Source organism: Oryzias latipes, chromosome 2, assembly GCF_002234675.1.
Source record: "Oryzias latipes chromosome 2, ASM223467v1".
In the NCBI taxonomy this organism is placed as follows: Eukaryota; Metazoa; Chordata; class Actinopteri; order Beloniformes; family Adrianichthyidae; genus Oryzias; species Oryzias latipes.
Window position 1 is genome coordinate 23956132 of NC_019860.2, and position 16881 is coordinate 23973012.

Sequence of the window (16881 nt, forward strand, 5' to 3'; positions counted from 1 at the left end):
CTAAAAGCACTTTAATGAGTTTCTTAGTGGAATATAGCGTGATCTTTGTGGGAAAAGACAGATCTGTTCCTTCATCATCTTCACAGCTGTTCTCACATCTAAATCAGGTTCTCACCTGGATTCTGTCTCTGGTCAGAATCCGTTTTTTAAGGTCAGGTGTGTGAACTCACTTGGAAGTTCAATCTGGTTTCAGTTTCATCTAATTAACAACAAAACATTGAGGTTTCAGGCGTTTGTGATGAGCTGAGCGTGGTTGTGACGTCTGGTCTTCACCTACAGATGTCAGAAGGGGAGGAGTTTAGTTGATGTTGGGTTTTCTGGGTCTACGTTAGTGATGGGAGCTGTTCTTCAGGTCCTCCATCACCTGTGGTTCTGATTCTGACTCGTTTGGTCGCAGTCGGGGACAGAGGAACGGATTTGATAGAACTCTTGATGACTCTAATGTTCTTTGGCAGCGGCAGGAACCCAAAGGTCTCCTCTGTAGAGGAGCGAGGTTGTGCCGCTTTTCTAAAGTCCACCAACATCTCAGCTGTTTCAGTGGTTTCAGCTCCTCCAATCACAACGCAGAAGGGAAGGGAGCTGCTCCGCCTCCCGTTGGTCCCAGGAGATCCGGCGTGTTGCAGAAGGCGGTGCTGTGTGACGACTGACAGGTGACCAACGGGGGTCCAGCAGTGATGTCCTTCAGGTGATACCAGACTAACACAGATGGGGGATTTATGGGAACTGGAACCAACTTCCTGTGTCTGTAAAAGCATCATTTTCCTAAATATTTGCTTCACCAAGAACACATTTGAATGCCTCAAGAACAGCAGGGGTTTGTGGGGTTTGTGGGGGGGGGGGGCTGCAGAATTCTGTCCTGGTCGTCTCTGCCTAAAACTAATGAGAATATTCAAGCTAACATTATAAAACCCAGCTGTTTTTTTAATATTTCAAATCTGTGTCACGTCATTTAAGCAGATTTTTTTGGTTCTGACATTTAAACAGTAAAGTAAAAACTAAAAGTCTTAAGAACTTCAAGAAGATGAACTTTATTTTCCTTCACATTTCTGAAACCTGTAGAACTTCTGATCTTTGAGTCTTTCGACCCCAGAATGCACAGGAGAGGAACACCTGAGGCTCCAGGTGAAGACCCCAGAGGAGCTGCAGGTCTGGAGGGTCCGGAGTCGTCTCCACCCGTCAGCCTCTGTCTCCACCTCTGAGACAGGACAGGAGACACGCGGGGAGCCAGGACCTTCTGACCGCAGACCGCAGGAGGTCGGGGTCCGGGACGGCCGAGCCGCTGGAGGCCCTCCACACGCGTGGAGTACAGGCCGTGGGCGGAGCCGGGTCCCGCCGGGCGACAGCTGGAGGAGCCGCGCCAGGAAGCAGAGCAAGCGGACAGCGAAGGTCGACAGCGTGCAGAGATGACGGGCTGTCGCAGGTGAGGCTGAACGCAGAGGAGACGCCGTCAGGAGTCCGAGTCCAGAGGAGGGATGGAAAACTCCGGGCCTGGAGGGCTGCAGGAAGCCCTACGCATGACTGGTGACCTGGTTCAGGTGTTTCCTCCAGGCCCGGAGCCGCCCATCCCTGATCCAGAACATCAACCGGTAAGGAAAGCAAAGTTACCTGCTGAATAAGGTGTGAAGGGAGGAGGAGGAGGAGCACGCCGTCCGGTCCAGCCTCTGCGGGCTCTCCATGGTCACATAGTCATCCTGAGGCGGAGCAGAGGGTTTGATTCCGGCCTGGGGGGTCATGACCATGTACCCCAGCAGCTCCTCCCCCTCTGAGGAGCTCCAGCTCTGCAGCTTACAGGCTGCCGCTGCGGCCCCCGACGCCGGGCCCTGCTGGGTTCTGGAGGGACTGAGGGGAGAGCTGGTGGTGTCCGGCTTGCCGTCATCGCTCATGTTGGACCTCAGGGGACTCGGGGCGGGACTCTTTTGCGGGTCTGAGGTTCTGGACTGTGCCGGCCTCACGTTCCCCGGCCTGTCTCTGTTTTTGGGCCGGCAGCGCTTTGAGGCCCAAAGGCCCGGATGCTGGCTGTGGCTGGAGGCCGGTGACCCGCTGAGGCCCGGAAGGGCTCGCAGGGCTCGAACCGTCTCCCGTATGGACTCGTGGATCTGCTGGGCCAGGGCTGTTCCCACACACCAGACATCAGAACCTCGGAGGACTTCAACTCACCGCCACTTCAGTACCTTGCTGCTTCGCCTCCATCCAGATTTCCCCGGGACCGTTGGGCGCCGACCGGCCCAGCTCCAGGTAGAACAGGCCGTCCAGGTGTCCGAACCTGCGGACGCTCAGCAGAGGGATGGTGACGGACGGCAGCTCCGAACCGGCTCCCAGCCGGACCAACACCAGGGAGGTGGCGGTGAGGCAGAGCCGGTTCTCCCCGCTGAGGGGCTTGGAGCTGCCCAGACCGCGAGGTTTCACTGAGACGGGCCAAACCTGTGGCGGGGAGGAGGTCAAAGGTCATTCTGACAGGAGATGCTGTTCCATAGCTGACGCGGTATCTGACGTTTAGTTTGTTCAGAAGACGCCCCCACCTCCTTAAAGAAAGATCCAGGGGGGAGGGTGCAGTACCCATCGTCGTCTTCCTCGGCGCCGTGCTCTTCATCTCTCTGCTCCTCCTCCATCAGGGTCTTGATGGCTGCATACCAGTCCTGGTTCTGCTGCTGGTCCTCCGCCAGCAGCACCACGGTGTGGTCTTTGGCGTACAGCTCCACCACGTGGCCTTTGCGGGAGTTACCGATCCGGCTGACGCCCAGGCAGCAGCGCAGGTAGACGACCCTGGGAAAGAGATCCGCAGAAACGTCACGGCCTTTGGCGTCGGCGTGGACGGAGGAGCTGCCGGAGGTCTCCTTCACAAACCCTTGCTTGTTGGATCCGAACAGCACCGACCTCCCAGCGGACTTCTCCACGGCCGTGAACCTTTCTCGGCTCTTGTACCACTCCAGCCGGCTCGGCCCGGTGTGGCTCCCCGCTCTCAGCACAAAGTACCTCCTGCGGTTCCTGTCCAGCTTCCCCAGGTAGCCCTGCTTCACCACGTCGCTCTGGGGTCCAGAGGACATGAACGCCCCGGCCAGAGGGACGGGGGCCCGCAGGCTCCAGAAGAGCTCCTCGTAGAAACCAGTGGAGGGCTGCCGGACCGGAACGGCTTTATCCGGCTCCGAGAGACTCCATGGAGGCTGGGGAGGGGAGGAGCAGGGAGGGAGGAGCAGGGAGTCCTCATCGTGTCCCTCAGCCATGACGGAGACGACACACCGAGGCTCAGCCCAGCAGAACCAAGACGCTGAAAGCAGAAGAACAATTCATGAGAAGTTTGATGCCTTTAAAACTAAAGAAAAAGGTATTTGAACACGGTCGGTCACAAGCAAACTCTTTGCTTTCATGAGGAAATGATAAGAACAATGAAGCGGTGTTGTGTGGTGCTACCCACCCTCGCCGCTCCCGTGTGGCCCTCTGGTCAGAGCCAAATGTTAAAAACTCACTCAAAAATGGAGGCTTTTCTGTTGGTTTCATCTCCATAGCAACCATTTTATATTCTGGTCTCCTGGGGGCGACGAACACGTCTGTGTCATTTTTAGAAGAATCGGCAAAAGTAAACTTTGGGATTTCCTTGACAACGGAGGTTTTTGTTAACCCCGCCCACATTCCTGATATGTTCACAGCATGTGAGGAGGAGGAGGGGATTTTTTATGGTAAAGTTAAAGATTGTGGGTCTAGGTCAAAGGTCAATACAGCTTAAGTTTTCTTTTCTCATATTTTGGGAAAATGTTCAAATCGCCTTATTATCGCCTTATCATTGCTATAAAATGGCTGCCAAGCCACAGGTCGTGTGCCCATCCCATAATAACATCAACACTTCTGTTGGACATCCCCGACACGTGGTTTGGTTCAGTCAGTGGATTTTTCTGCATCTTTTAATTTGAAAAACCTGACGCAAACCTCCTGAACTTCCTCCAGTAATCTGAGCCTAATCCGGTATTTCAGACGACCTTTAACAGTTTTTTTGAACGCAGATCACCTGAACGCAGCACCATCAGCAGGTTCTCCTTTTAAAGGAGCGTTCATGCGTCTCCGTTAGTTTCAGTTTCTGCTCATGGAGGAAATGTCAGATCAGCTGCAGATTAGGATTACCTTACAGTGGTGGAGGAGCGCATCACGCCGCTTTGCGGGCGTCCGTCTCGCATGCAGGACAAACACACCACGCATCTGGTTGCAGGTTTGATTGCATCAGGTGCTAAATCAGTGAGGCGTTCAGGAGCACCTCGTAAAAACCCACGCTGGGGTGGAGGGTGAACCTGAAACAGGACCAACAAAGCAGAAAACAAACATTTGATTGATAGGATGAAGATGATGCATTAGATAGTCTGAGGAGGATGAACCTTAATCTGAGGTTCTGTCTGGATTAAGGGCCTGAAAGCGGGTCGGTGAGACCAGCGGTCCTGAAGGAAGCTGTGTCACAACCCAGAGTGTTGAAACTCTTTCAACATAAACGGCTTCTTCTCTGTGACAGCAGGACTCAAACCCGCGGACTCAGGATGACGCTGCTCCTCAGAGCCCTGGCTCCGCTTCTGCTCTGGGCCGACCCCCCCCTCATGCTGCGGTGGGTCGGGACGGGTCTGCTGGCGCTGCTGGTGGGTTGGGCGGCGAGGCTGCTGCTGCGCCACGCCTGGTTCACCCGCAGAATGTCCCGCTTCAGCAGGCCGAGGACGCGCTCCTGGCTGCTGGGTCACCTGGGCCAGGTAAGACGCGGCGGGGGCGGCGCCCGCGCGGAGCGGACGGAGCGCTCAGCCCAAACTGTGGTGTGCAGATGCAGAGCAGCGAGGAAGGCCTCCAGCGCGTGGACCAGCTGGTGCAGACCTACCGACACTGCTGCTGCTGGTTCCTCGGCCCGTTCTACCACCTGGTCAGAGTCTTCCACCCCGACTACGTCAAACCGCTGCTGATGGCGTCAGGTGAGTCGCGGCGGGAACGTCCGTTCACCAAACCCCGACTTGACTCTACTCTCATGTCCAACAGCCAAGATGACGGTGAAGGACGACCTGATCTATGGTCACCTGCGTCCGTGGTTAGGTGAGTTCCACGCTCTGTGCTCCAGATCCGTATTTAAAATAAAACGACCTTCATCGCCTCAAACTCATCCAAGGACAAAGTCTGTTGCTAAGCAACGGGGAGGAGTGGTCCCGCAAGAGACGACTGCTGACTCCAGCCTTTCACTTCGACGTCCTGAAAGAGTCCGTCTCCACCTTCAACTCCTCCACCCACACCATGCACGTAAGACCGCCGCCATGACGGCTGCACAGTGCACAGCAAAGCACACTGACTGACAGCAAAATATACAGGAAGTACACAAAACTACAGAAAAATACACTGAACTACAGCAAAGTTCACAGACTGACAACAGGATATGCAGGAAGTACACAAAATGACAGTGGTTAGAGTGTCCGCCCTTTAACTGGAAGGTTGTGGGTTTAAACTCAGGCTGAGTCATATCAAAGACTCTAAAAATGGGACCTAATGCTTCCCTTCTTGACACTCAGCTTTAAGATTGGGGGGTTAAATCCACCTAATAGTACCTGAATGTGGTGCCTCACAGCAGGAAATATTTAACAAGGGTACAAAACTACAGTACACAGAATAACAACTGTAAAGTACACTGAGCAACAGTAAAACTCCCCCTAAAAACTATGGACAAGTAAACAAAACAGTGAAGTACTTAGTGTAAGTACTAGTTTCACATGAAAACAGGAAGTAATGACTTGAAATGAGTCCAATTGTTTCCTGGTTTTCTGCTCTGCAGTGGTTCAAAGCTGCTAACTTCAGTCGGTTTATTTGATCGTCCTCACAGACGGAGAAAAATCACCTTTAAAGGAATCTGATCATATTTCAATGTTAAAGGAAATCCTTTTCTGTCCCTTCTGAAGGAGAAATGGCGCCGCCTGGTGGCTACAGGGGAAACCAGCCTGGAGATGTTCGGTCACGTGACTCTGATGACGCTGGACAGTCTGCTGAAGTGTGCTTTCAGCTTCCAGAGCGACTGCCAGGAGTAAACTCAGTCTTTGTCTTGGGCTCTCGCCGCCGCCGCGCCGTGACGTTCACAGAGGTCTCTGTCTGTCTGCAGGTCCACCTGCGCATACGTGTCCGCCATCGTGGAGCTCAGCGACCTCATCATCGACCGCAGGTTCAGGATCCTCCACCACTGGGACTGGATCTACTGGAGAACCCAGCAGGGGAGGAGGTTCAGGCGGGCTCTGAGTGTTGTTCACGAGTACGGAGCTCTATGTGAACCGTGGATGAATGTTTCCTAACATTGGATCTGCTGCAGCCTCTACCGCTCTCCTGTCCTCACAGGTTCACCAGAGAAGTGGTGCAGAAGCGCCGGGCGCTGATTGGCCAGCAGGGGGAGACGGCCCCAAAGAGCCGGGACTTTGTTGACATCATCCTGACCACCAAGGTAGATGATGGAGGAGGAAGATCAGGGAGTTTCTGGAAGTTCCTCTCATCAGATTCTTCTAAAACAGGATGAAGACGGGCGCAGCCTGTCAGACGAGGAGATCCAGGCCGAGGCCAACACCTTCATGTTTGCAGGTTGGCTTCCACAGCCGTGGCTGTGAGAGTTCTGACTGACAGCCTTTCCATGCTTTTATTTTGGCAGGACACGACACCACAGCCAGCGCCATTTCCTGGACGCTGTACAATTTAGCCCAGCATCCACACTACCAGGAAGAATGCCGACAGGAAGTGATGGACCTGATGCGAGGACGCGCCGGCCGTGACATCGAATGGTCGGACGCGGGCGCCCGTGTACAGTTCGAACCCCGTTCCTTCAGATCCCTGATGCCAAGCGTTTCTGAATCCACAGGGAGGACCTGTCCAACCTCCCCTTCACCTCCATGTGCATCCGCGAGAGCCTCAGGCTCCACCCACCCGTGCAGGCCGTGACCAGGAAGTACACGCAGGACATGCCTCTGCCGGGGAACCTCACCGTTCCACAGGGTCAGGTTCCTACCGAGACACACCACGACTCAGGAACACCCGGAATTTTATGTGTTTTAAAGCCTAAGAAGCCCAGACGGTGACAAAAAATGGATCGTTCCCTACAAATAAAAATGCAGGACCACTGAGTGGCATTTTGTGCTCACAAGTTAGCATTTTTTGCCTTAAATTAGTATTTTGTGCAATCAAAGTGATATTTTCTAGGCATTATAGTCTTTTTTTGTATACATATCAGTCTATTCTGGGTAAAAATTAGTTTTTTGTGCAGTAGAATTAATATTTTGTGGGCCCAAGCCACAAATGACTGATTTGACGGTACCGTTTGTGTTCATGAATATCATGTCCAGAGCTGTTAGAACCCTTAACTCTGGCGGGTTCCTTCACGGCGTTCCAGCCTGGTGGGGTTTTTTTTCTGCAAAAAAGGAACTGCAGTTTCTGTTTGTGCACTTCCCCAGGCGCCATCTGTCTGGTCAGCATTTATGGAACGCACCACAACCCGGCGGTCTGGACAAACCCCCATGTGAGAACTCCAGAGTTCTAGTTTCTGTTCTAGAACCCGTCCTGTCTAACCCTCCCGTCTGTCAAGCAGGAGTTCGATCCTTTTCGTTTTGACCCGGAAAACAAGAAGAGGGTCTCCTCCCACGCCTTCATCCCGTTCTCCTCGGGGCCCAGGTCCAGTGTGATCCCCGTGAAACTTCAAATCCCAGCATGCACTGGGACGGGGACTAACCGGCGTCTTTCTGCAGGAACTGCATCGGGCAGAAGTTTGCCATGGCCGAGCTCCGGGTGGTGGTGGCGCTGACTCTGCTGCGGTTCCGCCTCCACCCGGGGTCCAACCCTGAGCTGGGGGGCAGCCCCGGCCCGGTCCGCCGCCTCCCCCAGCTGGTGCTGCGGGCCGAAGGCGGGCTGTGGCTGCAGCTGGAGCCTCTGGACCCAGCCGGAACCGACCCGTGAAGGGAATGCGGCGATGCAGAAAGCTGAGCTTTGTCCTGAAAAATGTTCATTTATGCATCTAAAAGTCAACAGACTTCAGCTTCAGTGATTTAATGATAAAGATCAATAAACTCTGTAATCAATTACTTTAACTGGATGATAAACACAACTGTGGTGAAATTGTGTTTCAGAAATGTCTTCAGCACTACATGAAAAAACAAACAAAGTCACGTTTGTGTGTCAGAACCTGGTTCAGACGGGGCGACCCACTAATGATCTACACCACAGGATTCAGGGAGGGGGAGGAACATTTAACCCAAATTCAGTTTTATTTATAAAACCCAAATTCACAGCAACAGGCGTCTCAGTGGGATTTGTACCGGGAATTCTAAAGTAAACGTACAATCAAGGATCATGAATGCATAGAATTCAATAGGAGAATACTAAACTACAGTGGGGGTCCCTGCCCTAAGACCCCCCCCCCCCCCCCCCCCCTTATCAGTAAGGAAAAACTCCACATGAAGGAGGGATCCTCCCCCAGGACAGACAGGTGATGGACCAGACCTCATAGAGATAAATTAACTTATCTGACTCTACAACTACATGTTTAAAGTCCAGCTGATGGACTTCATCCAGATGGAGTTGGGGGGGCGGCTGGGGGCGCCAGACGAGGTCCACGGCCAAGTGTGGGAGCAGAGACCAGACCAAACTTCCAGCCTACTAAAAACTTTACTAAGTTTATTCCAAACATGTTACATTAAGTTAAATAATCTCTAAATACTGGAGGAACGGCGATGATGTTGGTAAAAAAAAAAAACATCTTCAACTTCAAACCACAGAGTCTTTCAGGTTGGATCACGTCCAGCACCGTTCTGGAGGCTGGGAGCAGAACAGAGGAGTCATTCTCCTCATGGGAGGAGGAGGAGCAGCAGGAGGAGGAAGAGGCTCCTCCTAGTTTCACTTTCTTCCTCCAGCATTGAAGTCGCATCGTTTTCACGCCAACTGCGTTTTAGGCGGAATTCCAGCATGTTTGTCTTCCGTTAACGTCTCCCGGTTGGTTTCTGCGGGCCGGAACCCGAAGAAAGCCGAAGCGCGCTTCGTGTTTCCCCGTCGGAGTGACGGACAGCGGCCCTGAAGTCAGACGGACGATGTTGGGGTTTCTTCTGCTTCTCCTCTCCGCCGTTTCCGCCGATCCAGGTGAACGTATATCCACGATCCAGACGTCATTTCTCCCAAACGGGCGCGCGGGGTTTTCATCAAAGCCGCACCCAGAGCGCGCGCGCCCACAGCCGTTAGACCGGTTTGTTTGGATCAGACTGGACATGTTTACTGCAGAGATTGGAAAGGATGAGGTTAGGAAGGCTCTGAAAAGGATGAAGAGCGGAAAGGCCGTTGGTCCTGATGACGTACCTGTGGAGGTATGGAAGTGCCTAGGAGAGACAGCAGTGGAATTTCTAACGAGGTTGTTCAATAGGATTTTAGAGAGTGAGAAGATGCCTGAGGAATGGAGGAGAAGCGTTCTGGTTCCGATCTTTAAAAACAAGGGTGACATGCAGAACTGCAGCAACTATAGAGGAATAAAGTTGATGAGCCACACAATGAAGCTGTGGGAAAGAGTAGTGGAAGCCAGGCTTAGGAAGAAGGTGGAGATTTGTGAGCAGCAGTATGGTTTCATGCCCCGTAAGAGCACCACTGATGCCATTTTTGCTTTGAGAATGTTGATGGAAAAGTACAGAGAAGGTCAGAAGGAGCTGCATTGTGTGTTCGTAGATTTAGAGAAGGCGTATGACAGGGTGCCAAGGGAGGAGCTGTGGTACTGTATGAGGTCGTCTGGAGTGGCAGAGAAGTATGTCAGAGTAGTTCAGGACATGTATGAGAGAAGTATGACGGTGGTGAGATGTGCTGTAGGTCAGACAGAGGAGTTCAAGGTGGAGGTGGGACTACACCAAGGATCAGCTTTGAGTCCTTTTTTGTTTGCTATGCTGATGGACAGGCTGACAGACGAGGTAAGACAGGAATCTCCCTGGACAATGATGTTTGCGGATGACATTGTAATTTGCAGTGAGAGTAGAGAGCAGGTGGAGGAACAGCTAGAGAGGTGGAGGTTTGCTCTGGAAAGAAGAGGCATGAAGGTCAGTCGTAGTAAGACAGAATACATGTGTCTGAACGAGAGGGATCAAGGTAGAAGCGTTAGGTTACAGGGGACTGAGGTGAAGAAGGTGCAGGAGTTTAAGTACTTGGGGTCAACAGTTCAGTGTGATGGGGATTGTGGAAAAGAGGTGAAGAGGCGAGTGCAGGCAGGTTGGAGCGGGTGGAGGAAAGTGTCAGGAGTGTTGTGTGACAGAAGAGTGCCAGCAAGACTCAAAGGAAAGGTGTACAAGACAGTGGTGAGACCAGCTCTGCTCTATGGGTTAGAGACGGTAGCAGTGAGACAGAGACAAGAGGCTGAGATGGAGGTAGCAGAGATGAAGATGTTGAGGTTCTCCTTAGGAGTGACCAGGTTAGACAGGATAAGGAACGAGTACATCAGAGGGACGGCTCATGTTGCCTGTGTTAGCGACAAAGTCAGAGAAGCCAGACTGAGATGGTTTGGACATGTTCAGAGGAGGGATAGTGGATATATTGGTAGAAGGATGTTGGAGATGGAGCTGCCTGGCAGGAGGGCAAGAGGACGGCCAAAGAGGAGATATATGGATGTCTTAACAGAGGACATGAAGTTGGCTAACGTTAGGGTAGAAGATGTTCATGATAGAGTGAGGTGGAAAAGGATGATTCGCTGTGGCGACCCCTGATGGGAAAAGCCGAAAGAGAAAGAAGAGACTGGACATGTTTACTCTAAAGAAAAGCCACTCAGTCCTCATCAGAACCGCTTCTATTGGTGTTTGAAAGGAGACAGCAGGGATGTTTTCATTTCAATTAATAGTAAATCTACTTTTTAAATGTGTTTGTTTACAAGAAAAGTTTTTAAAAATGTTTAAAAAATCCAATAAAATGACAGAGATGCCAGCTGAGGCTTCTTTAGGACTCTCTACTTTTCTACAGTCATTTTCCTTCAAACTTGCTGAGATGATCATGAACTTCATCACCAACAATAATCCAGTGAAAGTCTTACATCACCTTAAATGAAGCAACTTTAGAAAGAGTCGACAGGACCAGATGTGATTTTACGTGGAGTTTCTTCATTCCAGTCCATGTTATGCTCAACAACACAAAACACTCATCAGTGTTAAAGCTCACTTTAGTCTAAATGAATACATTTCTACATCAAATAACAATATAGGGCTTCCAATCGCTCTCATTGATTTCAGAGCACTGTCCATGTTATTTGACCGTGAGACCACACTTCCACAGATGTCGACTCACTTGAGGACTCCTCCCAATGTGACTCCTGCTGTTCTTCCTGCAGGGGGCAGGACATACGTGCAGGAAGGTGGGGAGGTGGAGCTCAAAGCTGAGGGAGCCCCTCCCACCATAACCAGCATCTCCTGGAAGTTTGGGCCGGATTTGGCCGCGGATTGGGATGGAGCCACGGTGGATTACTATCGTCATTTCGAAGGTCGGCTGTGTTTTTAGGGGGGGATTCTGTTTGGGACATCTCAGCTGACGCCATGTTTGCCTGAAGGTCGCACCCAGCTGAACACCTCCACCGGAGCCATGGTGCTGAGGAGCCTGAACCGCACCGACACCGGCAAGTACACCCCGGAGATCAACAACCGAATCCTGGACCCGGTCCAGCTGTCCGTCATCGGTGAGTTCATCTTTGGTCTGTGAGCAGCAGGAGGAGCTTCAGGGTCTGGAGATGTGTGTCTGCTTTCAGCCGCCGTCCCCGTTCCCTCCATCACAGCCTCCTGCAATGAGGAGAGGACCCTCTGCAAGATGACCTGTGAGGCAGACACGGCAGGAGCCGAACCCGCCACGTTTGTGTGGAAGGCAGACGGTCGAGAAGTTCAACGGTCCAAGACTCTACAGATCCAGGTACAGATCCTGATCCATGACTCTGAAAGACCAGATCTTTGGGATTAGATCATTAATAATAGTAATCCATTTTATTTAAAGCACCTTTCAAGAAACCCAAGGACACTTAACAAAGGTTTATAATTTACAAAGAGAAGGAGAGGGGGTTTAGATATGGATGAGGTCGGAGAGATAAGGAGGAGCCGGGTTATGGAGGGCCTTAAAGGTGAACAGGAGGAGTTTGAATTGGATTCTGGAGGTTCTGGGGAGCCAGTGCAGCTGGTGGAGAACCGGAGTGATATGACTGAAGGAGGGGGTTCTGGAGATGATGCGGGCAGCTGAGTTCTGGACCAGTTGGAGATTATTGAGGGTTTTCTGGGGGAGACCAGAGAGGAGGGAATTACAGTAATCTAAACGGGAAGTGACCAGACTGTGGACCTGGATAGAAGCAGAGGGGACAGTGAGGGAGGGGCGTAGACGATTAATGTTACGTAGATGGAAATGGGCTGACCGAGTAATGTTATTGATGTGGGACTGAAAAGATAAGGAGCTATCTAGGATGACACCCAGACTCTTTACCTGAGGGGAGGGGGAGACAGAAGACGAGTCGATGGAAAGAGGAAGACTTGTGGCTTTGGAGAGGGTGGATTTGGAACCGACGAGAAGTAGCTCGGTTTTATCGCTATTGAGTTTGAGAAGGTTGGAGGTGAACCAGTTTTTGATTTCAGATAGACAGGAGTGGAGGGAGGAGGGTGGAAGAGAGGAGTCAGGTTTACTGGATACATAGAGCTGGGTGTCATCCGCAAAAGAGTGAAAATTAACATTAAATTTATGGAAGATATTGCCAAGGGGAAGAAGATAAGTAATGAAAAGAAGAGGACCAAGGACAGAACTGTGGGGGACACCAGAAGAGGCAGAGGAAGGCTGAGATTTAAAGGATTTAAGATGAATGAACTGGGTTCAGTCAGAGAGGTGAAGGGGGTGGAGGTGATACCGAGGGAGGAGAGCCTTTGGAGGAGGATGGAATGTGAAATGGTATCAAAGGCTGCACTCAGGTCAAGGAGGATGAGGATGGTGAGGAGGCCAGAATCAGCTGCAGTGAGGAGGTCATTGGTGATCTTGAGGAGAGCAGTCTCCGTGCTGTGGGAGGGGCGGAAGCCAGACTGAAAAGGTTCCAGAGATCATAGAGTTGAGAGGTGACTATTTTCTCTAGAATTTTGGCAATGAAGGGAAGGTTGGAAATTGAACGGAGATTATTGAATACGTTGGGATCTGAACCAGGTTTTTTCAGGATGGGTTTAACAGCTGCCATTTTAAAAAGTGATGGGACAGTACCAGATGAGAGTGACGAGTGAATAATGGCAGTAATGAGCGGAAGGATAGTGGGGAGGCAGGCTGTAACTAAAGATGATGGGAGGGGATCAAGAGAACAGGTTGGGTTTTAGGATAAGAGAGGAAGTATCATTGTTATCAGGCAGTTGAAAGGAGGAAAACTTGTGATTGAGAGAGAAAGAGTCAGGGATGGGAGGGAGGAGAGGAGAGCTAAGCTGTTGATGGATGACATGAATTTTCCTGAGGGAGTTACAGGTTTCAGTGGAAAAGAAATGGGGAGGGAGAGAGTCAGGGGGGTTGAAAACAGTGTTCATCAGAGAGAACAGAGTTTTTGAGTTGCCTTTGTTTGTGGAGATGAGTTCAGAAAAATAGTTTGTTTTAGTGGTAGAAACCAGGTCCTTATACTGAGTGAGATGTGAAGCATAGATTTCTTTGTGAACAGTTAAGCCAGTTCTTTTATAGAGTCGCTCTAGCCGGTGACCTTTGGCTTTCATGAGACAGAGGTCAGGGGTGAACGAGGGGGCAGATTTGGAGAAGGAGAAAGGGCGAGTTTTGACAGGAGCGAGATGGTTGAGAGAATCAGAGAGAAGGTTGTTGTAGAGGAGACGAGTTGATCAGGGTTTGGTGTGTTAGGGATCGGAATCTCACGTATGAGTGAGGAAAGTGCGTTCACATTGATATTTTTGACATTACGAAAAGACATGAGACGGGAGGGTTTAGTGACAGAGTGATGGAGATGTTAAATGACACAAGAAAATGATCGGTTACAAGAATTTCATCAGCAGAGCAGTTAGTTGGGATTAATCCAGAGCAGCAGAATAAATCTAGAATATGTCCTTTAGAGTGAGTAGGAGAACTGATGTGCTGGGTAAAGTTAAGGCTGTCCAAACATGAGCTGAAGTCTCTGGTGAGAGGAAGAAGGCTGTTCTCAAAGTTAACATTGAAATCACCCATCAGTATGACATTGGGTGAGAGGGATGAGAGATGGGAGAGAAGAGTTCCAAGTTCATTCAGAAAGTCAGAGTTTGTCTTGGGAGGGCGATAAACCACAGCCAGAACAGTTGGGGTGGGGCCAGGAAGCATGCAGGCAATGCATTCCATGGAGCTGAAGGACGGAATCTCAACAGGCAAGACTTTCCACTTCCTCGTGATGTAACATCGCGACACCTCCCCCGCGACGCGTGCAACGAGGTTTGCAGATGTAAACAAAGCCGGGAGGGGTGGAGTCGTTGAGGTGTGAAAAGTCGTTTGGATGCTGCCAGGTTTGCGTTAAACAGAGGAAGTCAAGCTTACGGTCAGAAATGAAGTCCTGACTCTTGCTGGAAAGTGAGCGGATAATCCCAGCATCTGGATGATGGGAGAGCCAGAGGAGAATCCAGGTGAGAGCTGACCAGATGAGGAGGTTGGACGACCACATATCTGGTGGTTGTAGGAGGCCAGACGCTGATGTGACAGACAGGAAGCTCCAAGGGGGGAGGAGGCCGCGGTTAGGAGGAGGCAGTCGGACTTGAATTAAGTTTGTCATTTTGTTTGTCAGGGCACCACAACACAGTCCAAGTGTTACTTTAACAAACGTGATATCCTGCCTCAAAACTTCCAGAGACGTGACGTCAGGTGACAAAGAGTTACCGGTGAGCAGCAGCAACAATCACGGCGGCGTCCACCCAAACCAGACGTCGTCATTAGGACGTTAGCATCAATGACAGTAACTGTGCTGGTCAGCTCCTCTCTGGTGTCCTCTCTGCTTTTCTGTTGCTTAGCAACAGCAGTCACTTGTCGTCTCAAAGACTTGGAAGTCTCGTTTGTGAACAAACAAACTAAAAAGGCGTTTCTTGTGAACCCTCTGCTGGTAGAAGAACGAGTCCTCCGTGAAGGAGTTCCTCTGTGAGCTGAGGAACCCGGTCAGCCAGGAGAGCAGCTCCTCCCCCAACCCCTTCTCCTCCTCCCCCACTGAGGCTCCAGGTAAGTCTGCTCCCGTCTCTGAGGCGTCTGACGCTTCCAGACTCTCTAAAACCCGCTGGTCTTCAAGGCGCTGCAGGGAGCCTGAATATCCCCACCGGAGTGACGGTCTTCGTGGTTCTGCTGGTTCTGGTGCTGCTGCTGGGGGTCCTCCACAGGCTGAGAACAGGTGATCATCCTCATCATCATCATCATCAGCTGCTGCTGCTGCTGCTGCTTTGTCATGGTCTGCATGTCCTCAGCCTCTAAACCGTCTCCTCCTCGTCTTTCAGGGTCCTGGTTCTTCCAGAAAGGTCAGTCGGGTTCCTTGGTTTCTGCTGCTGCTGCGGCTCGGTTCTGCAGAGGGTTCTATGAGCAGACATGACTATTGAGAATGAACCAGAGGATCAGATCTGCTGGTGGTTGATAGAACCTGCTGGTTCTGATGTTTTCTGAGGGTTAGGGAGCAGCACAGCTGCAGGGAAAGCTCACATTTAGGGTGGAACCGCTTTGTTCTGCACGTTCTCCTGCTTGTTGTGTCTAAGTTCTGCTTCTGTCTCTGCAGACTCCATGCCCTGGGAAGCAGGTCAGTATCTCTGTTAGGATTGTCCGTCTGCAGCGTGTCTTTGCTGTCGCTGACGCCTCTTTTCTGTTTTCCAGACTTCTGGAGGAGAAACGGGAGTCCAGGTAAGGTTCTCCTCAGGGTTCTGTTGACCCCCTAGAGAACCCCGTTACAAATCCGTCTTTTGTTCATCCAGAGAGAACGTCGGTGCCGACGGACGACGCCGCTTCAGAAAAAGGTGAGCCGATCTTCAAACGCAGAGACGCCTTTTCTGGTCCGTGGCTGCAGAACCTTTTTGTTCCGTCTGTAGACTGACACCCGGAACCGGAGACGCTCCTCGCCACGGAGAGAGAACCAGGAGGAACCCCGTTCTCCCAGGGTGAGGAGAATCCATCGGACAATTCCTGGAAGTCCAGGCGCTTCCTGTGACGGACGGCGTACCTGATCTGAGCGGGTCGCGAGGAGCAGCGAGACAAAAGAAGGTCATTCTGAACCGCCTGCAACAATTGGAGGTTTGTGCAGCGGCGCCGTCTGACGGCGTGCAGGCGGTCGGAAGAAACAGTTGTTTTTACAGAAACACTAGAGGTCAGCAGAGATTCTGAAGGGAGTTTATTCTGCATGTTTTCATCCAAAAACGGAAAATATTTAATAAAGACTAAAAACAAACGGCGTGTTTCCTCCAACCACTAGAGGGCAGCAAACCAGATGAAAAGGTTTTTTTAGTTTGTGGTTTTAAGAGTTGAAGCTGAACCAGAATAAGTTTCACTTTCAGTTTCCAACCAAGAAAAGGCAGAGAGCAGAGAAGAGAATCAAAAAGAAGATCTTCCTGATTGTTGGGGCTCCAGCTTCTGCTTTTCTTCAAACCATCAGACACAAAAAGCCGTCAAAGTAAAACAGAAAACGGCTTCAGTTTCACTTCAGAAACCCGACTTTGTTCCTGCCACCAAGAAAATCAACCTCCACACCTGAGCAGGAACGGCAGAACTGCAGGCGCTGATTTCTGCAGAACTGATCTTCAGGAGCTCAAACCCTGGAACCGGGATCATTAATTCAATTATTCAATTCAAATCTGAAGATTATCTTTAAATGCTCTGTTAAATCTTCAAATCATCTTCAAATAATCTCAAAAATCATCAAATTATCTTCAAATATTCTTGAAAAATCTTCAGGTAATCTTCAAATTATCT

At 51.0% G+C, this 16881-nt stretch overlaps 3 protein-coding genes across 4 annotated transcripts; 2 read left to right on the forward strand and 1 right to left on the reverse strand.

The window, feature by feature from the left end:
* Positions 1-1008: 1008 nt before the first annotated feature.
* On the reverse strand, positions 1009-4262 carry LOC111946350 (insulin receptor substrate 2-B-like). Of its 2 annotated transcripts, none has more exons than XM_023949008.1 (6): positions 4001-4262; positions 2845-3265; positions 2520-2763; positions 2172-2421; positions 1606-2110; positions 1009-1426 (listed from the first exon to the last, which is right to left on the reverse strand). In XM_023949008.1, the coding sequence occupies exons 1-6, from the start codon at positions 4014-4016 to the stop codon at positions 1177-1179; spliced, it is 1686 nt and encodes a 561-aa protein (XP_023804776.1). In that variant the 5' UTR covers positions 4017-4262; the 3' UTR covers positions 1009-1176. The 2 variants fall into 2 exon arrangements, with proteins under 2 accessions (XP_023804776.1, XP_023804784.1); XM_023949016.1 differs by having other exon boundaries at positions 4114-4260.
* On the forward strand, positions 3185-8088 carry LOC101170499 (docosahexaenoic acid omega-hydroxylase CYP4F3). Its single transcript, XM_023949022.1, has 14 exons — positions 3185-3322; positions 4496-4721; positions 4790-4934; positions 4999-5052; positions 5126-5253; positions 5904-6025; positions 6101-6247; positions 6331-6433; positions 6501-6567; positions 6635-6764; positions 6842-6975; positions 7431-7495; positions 7565-7647; positions 7722-8088. The coding sequence occupies exons 2-14, from the start codon at positions 4518-4520 to the stop codon at positions 7927-7929; spliced, it is 1590 nt and encodes a 529-aa protein (XP_023804790.1). The 5' UTR covers positions 3185-3322; positions 4496-4517; the 3' UTR covers positions 7930-8088.
* Positions 8089-8862: 774 nt separating this feature from the next.
* LOC101160468 (carcinoembryonic antigen-related cell adhesion molecule 1) lies at positions 8863-16360 on the forward strand. Its single transcript, XM_004066626.4, has 11 exons — positions 8863-9105; positions 11315-11464; positions 11531-11656; positions 11726-11883; positions 15048-15156; positions 15224-15322; positions 15426-15446; positions 15698-15718; positions 15793-15819; positions 15891-15932; positions 16005-16360. Exons 1-11 carry the CDS (start codon positions 9057-9059, stop codon positions 16007-16009), a joined length of 807 nt encoding a protein of 268 aa, XP_004066674.1. The 5' UTR covers positions 8863-9056; the 3' UTR covers positions 16010-16360.
* The last annotated feature ends 521 nt before the right edge of the window (positions 16361-16881 follow it).

Excerpts from the sequence above, each read along its gene's own strand:
- LOC101170499 (XM_023949022.1), top strand. The coding sequence starts at position 4,518 with ATGACGCTGCTCCTCAGAGCCCTGGCTCCGCTTCTGCTCTGGGCCGAC. Across the intron at positions 6,026-6,100 it reads TTCCAGAGCGACTGCCAGGA|GTCCACCTGCGCATACGTGT; the intron begins GTAAACTCAGTC and ends GTCTGTCTGCAG. Across the intron at positions 6,434-6,500 it reads ACATCATCCTGACCACCAAG|GATGAAGACGGGCGCAGCCT; the intron begins GTAGATGATGGA and ends CTTCTAAAACAG.
- LOC111946350 (XM_023949008.1), bottom strand. Across the intron at positions 2,422-2,519 it reads CTGGATCTTTCTTTAAGGAG|GTTTGGCCCGTCTCAGTGAA; the intron begins GTGGGGGCGTCT and ends TCCCCGCCACAG. Across the intron at positions 1,427-1,605 it reads CTTCACACCTTATTCAGCAG|CCTCACCTGCGACAGCCCGT; the intron begins GTAACTTTGCTT and ends CTCTGCGTTCAG.
- LOC101160468 (XM_004066626.4), top strand. The coding sequence starts at position 9,057 with ATGTTGGGGTTTCTTCTGCTTCTCCTCTCCGCCGTTTCCGCCGATCCA. Across the intron at positions 15,157-15,223 it reads CTCCCCCACTGAGGCTCCAG|GCGCTGCAGGGAGCCTGAAT; the intron begins GTAAGTCTGCTC and ends CTGGTCTTCAAG. Across the intron at positions 15,447-15,697 it reads GTCCTGGTTCTTCCAGAAAG|ACTCCATGCCCTGGGAAGCA; the intron begins GTCAGTCGGGTT and ends CTGTCTCTGCAG.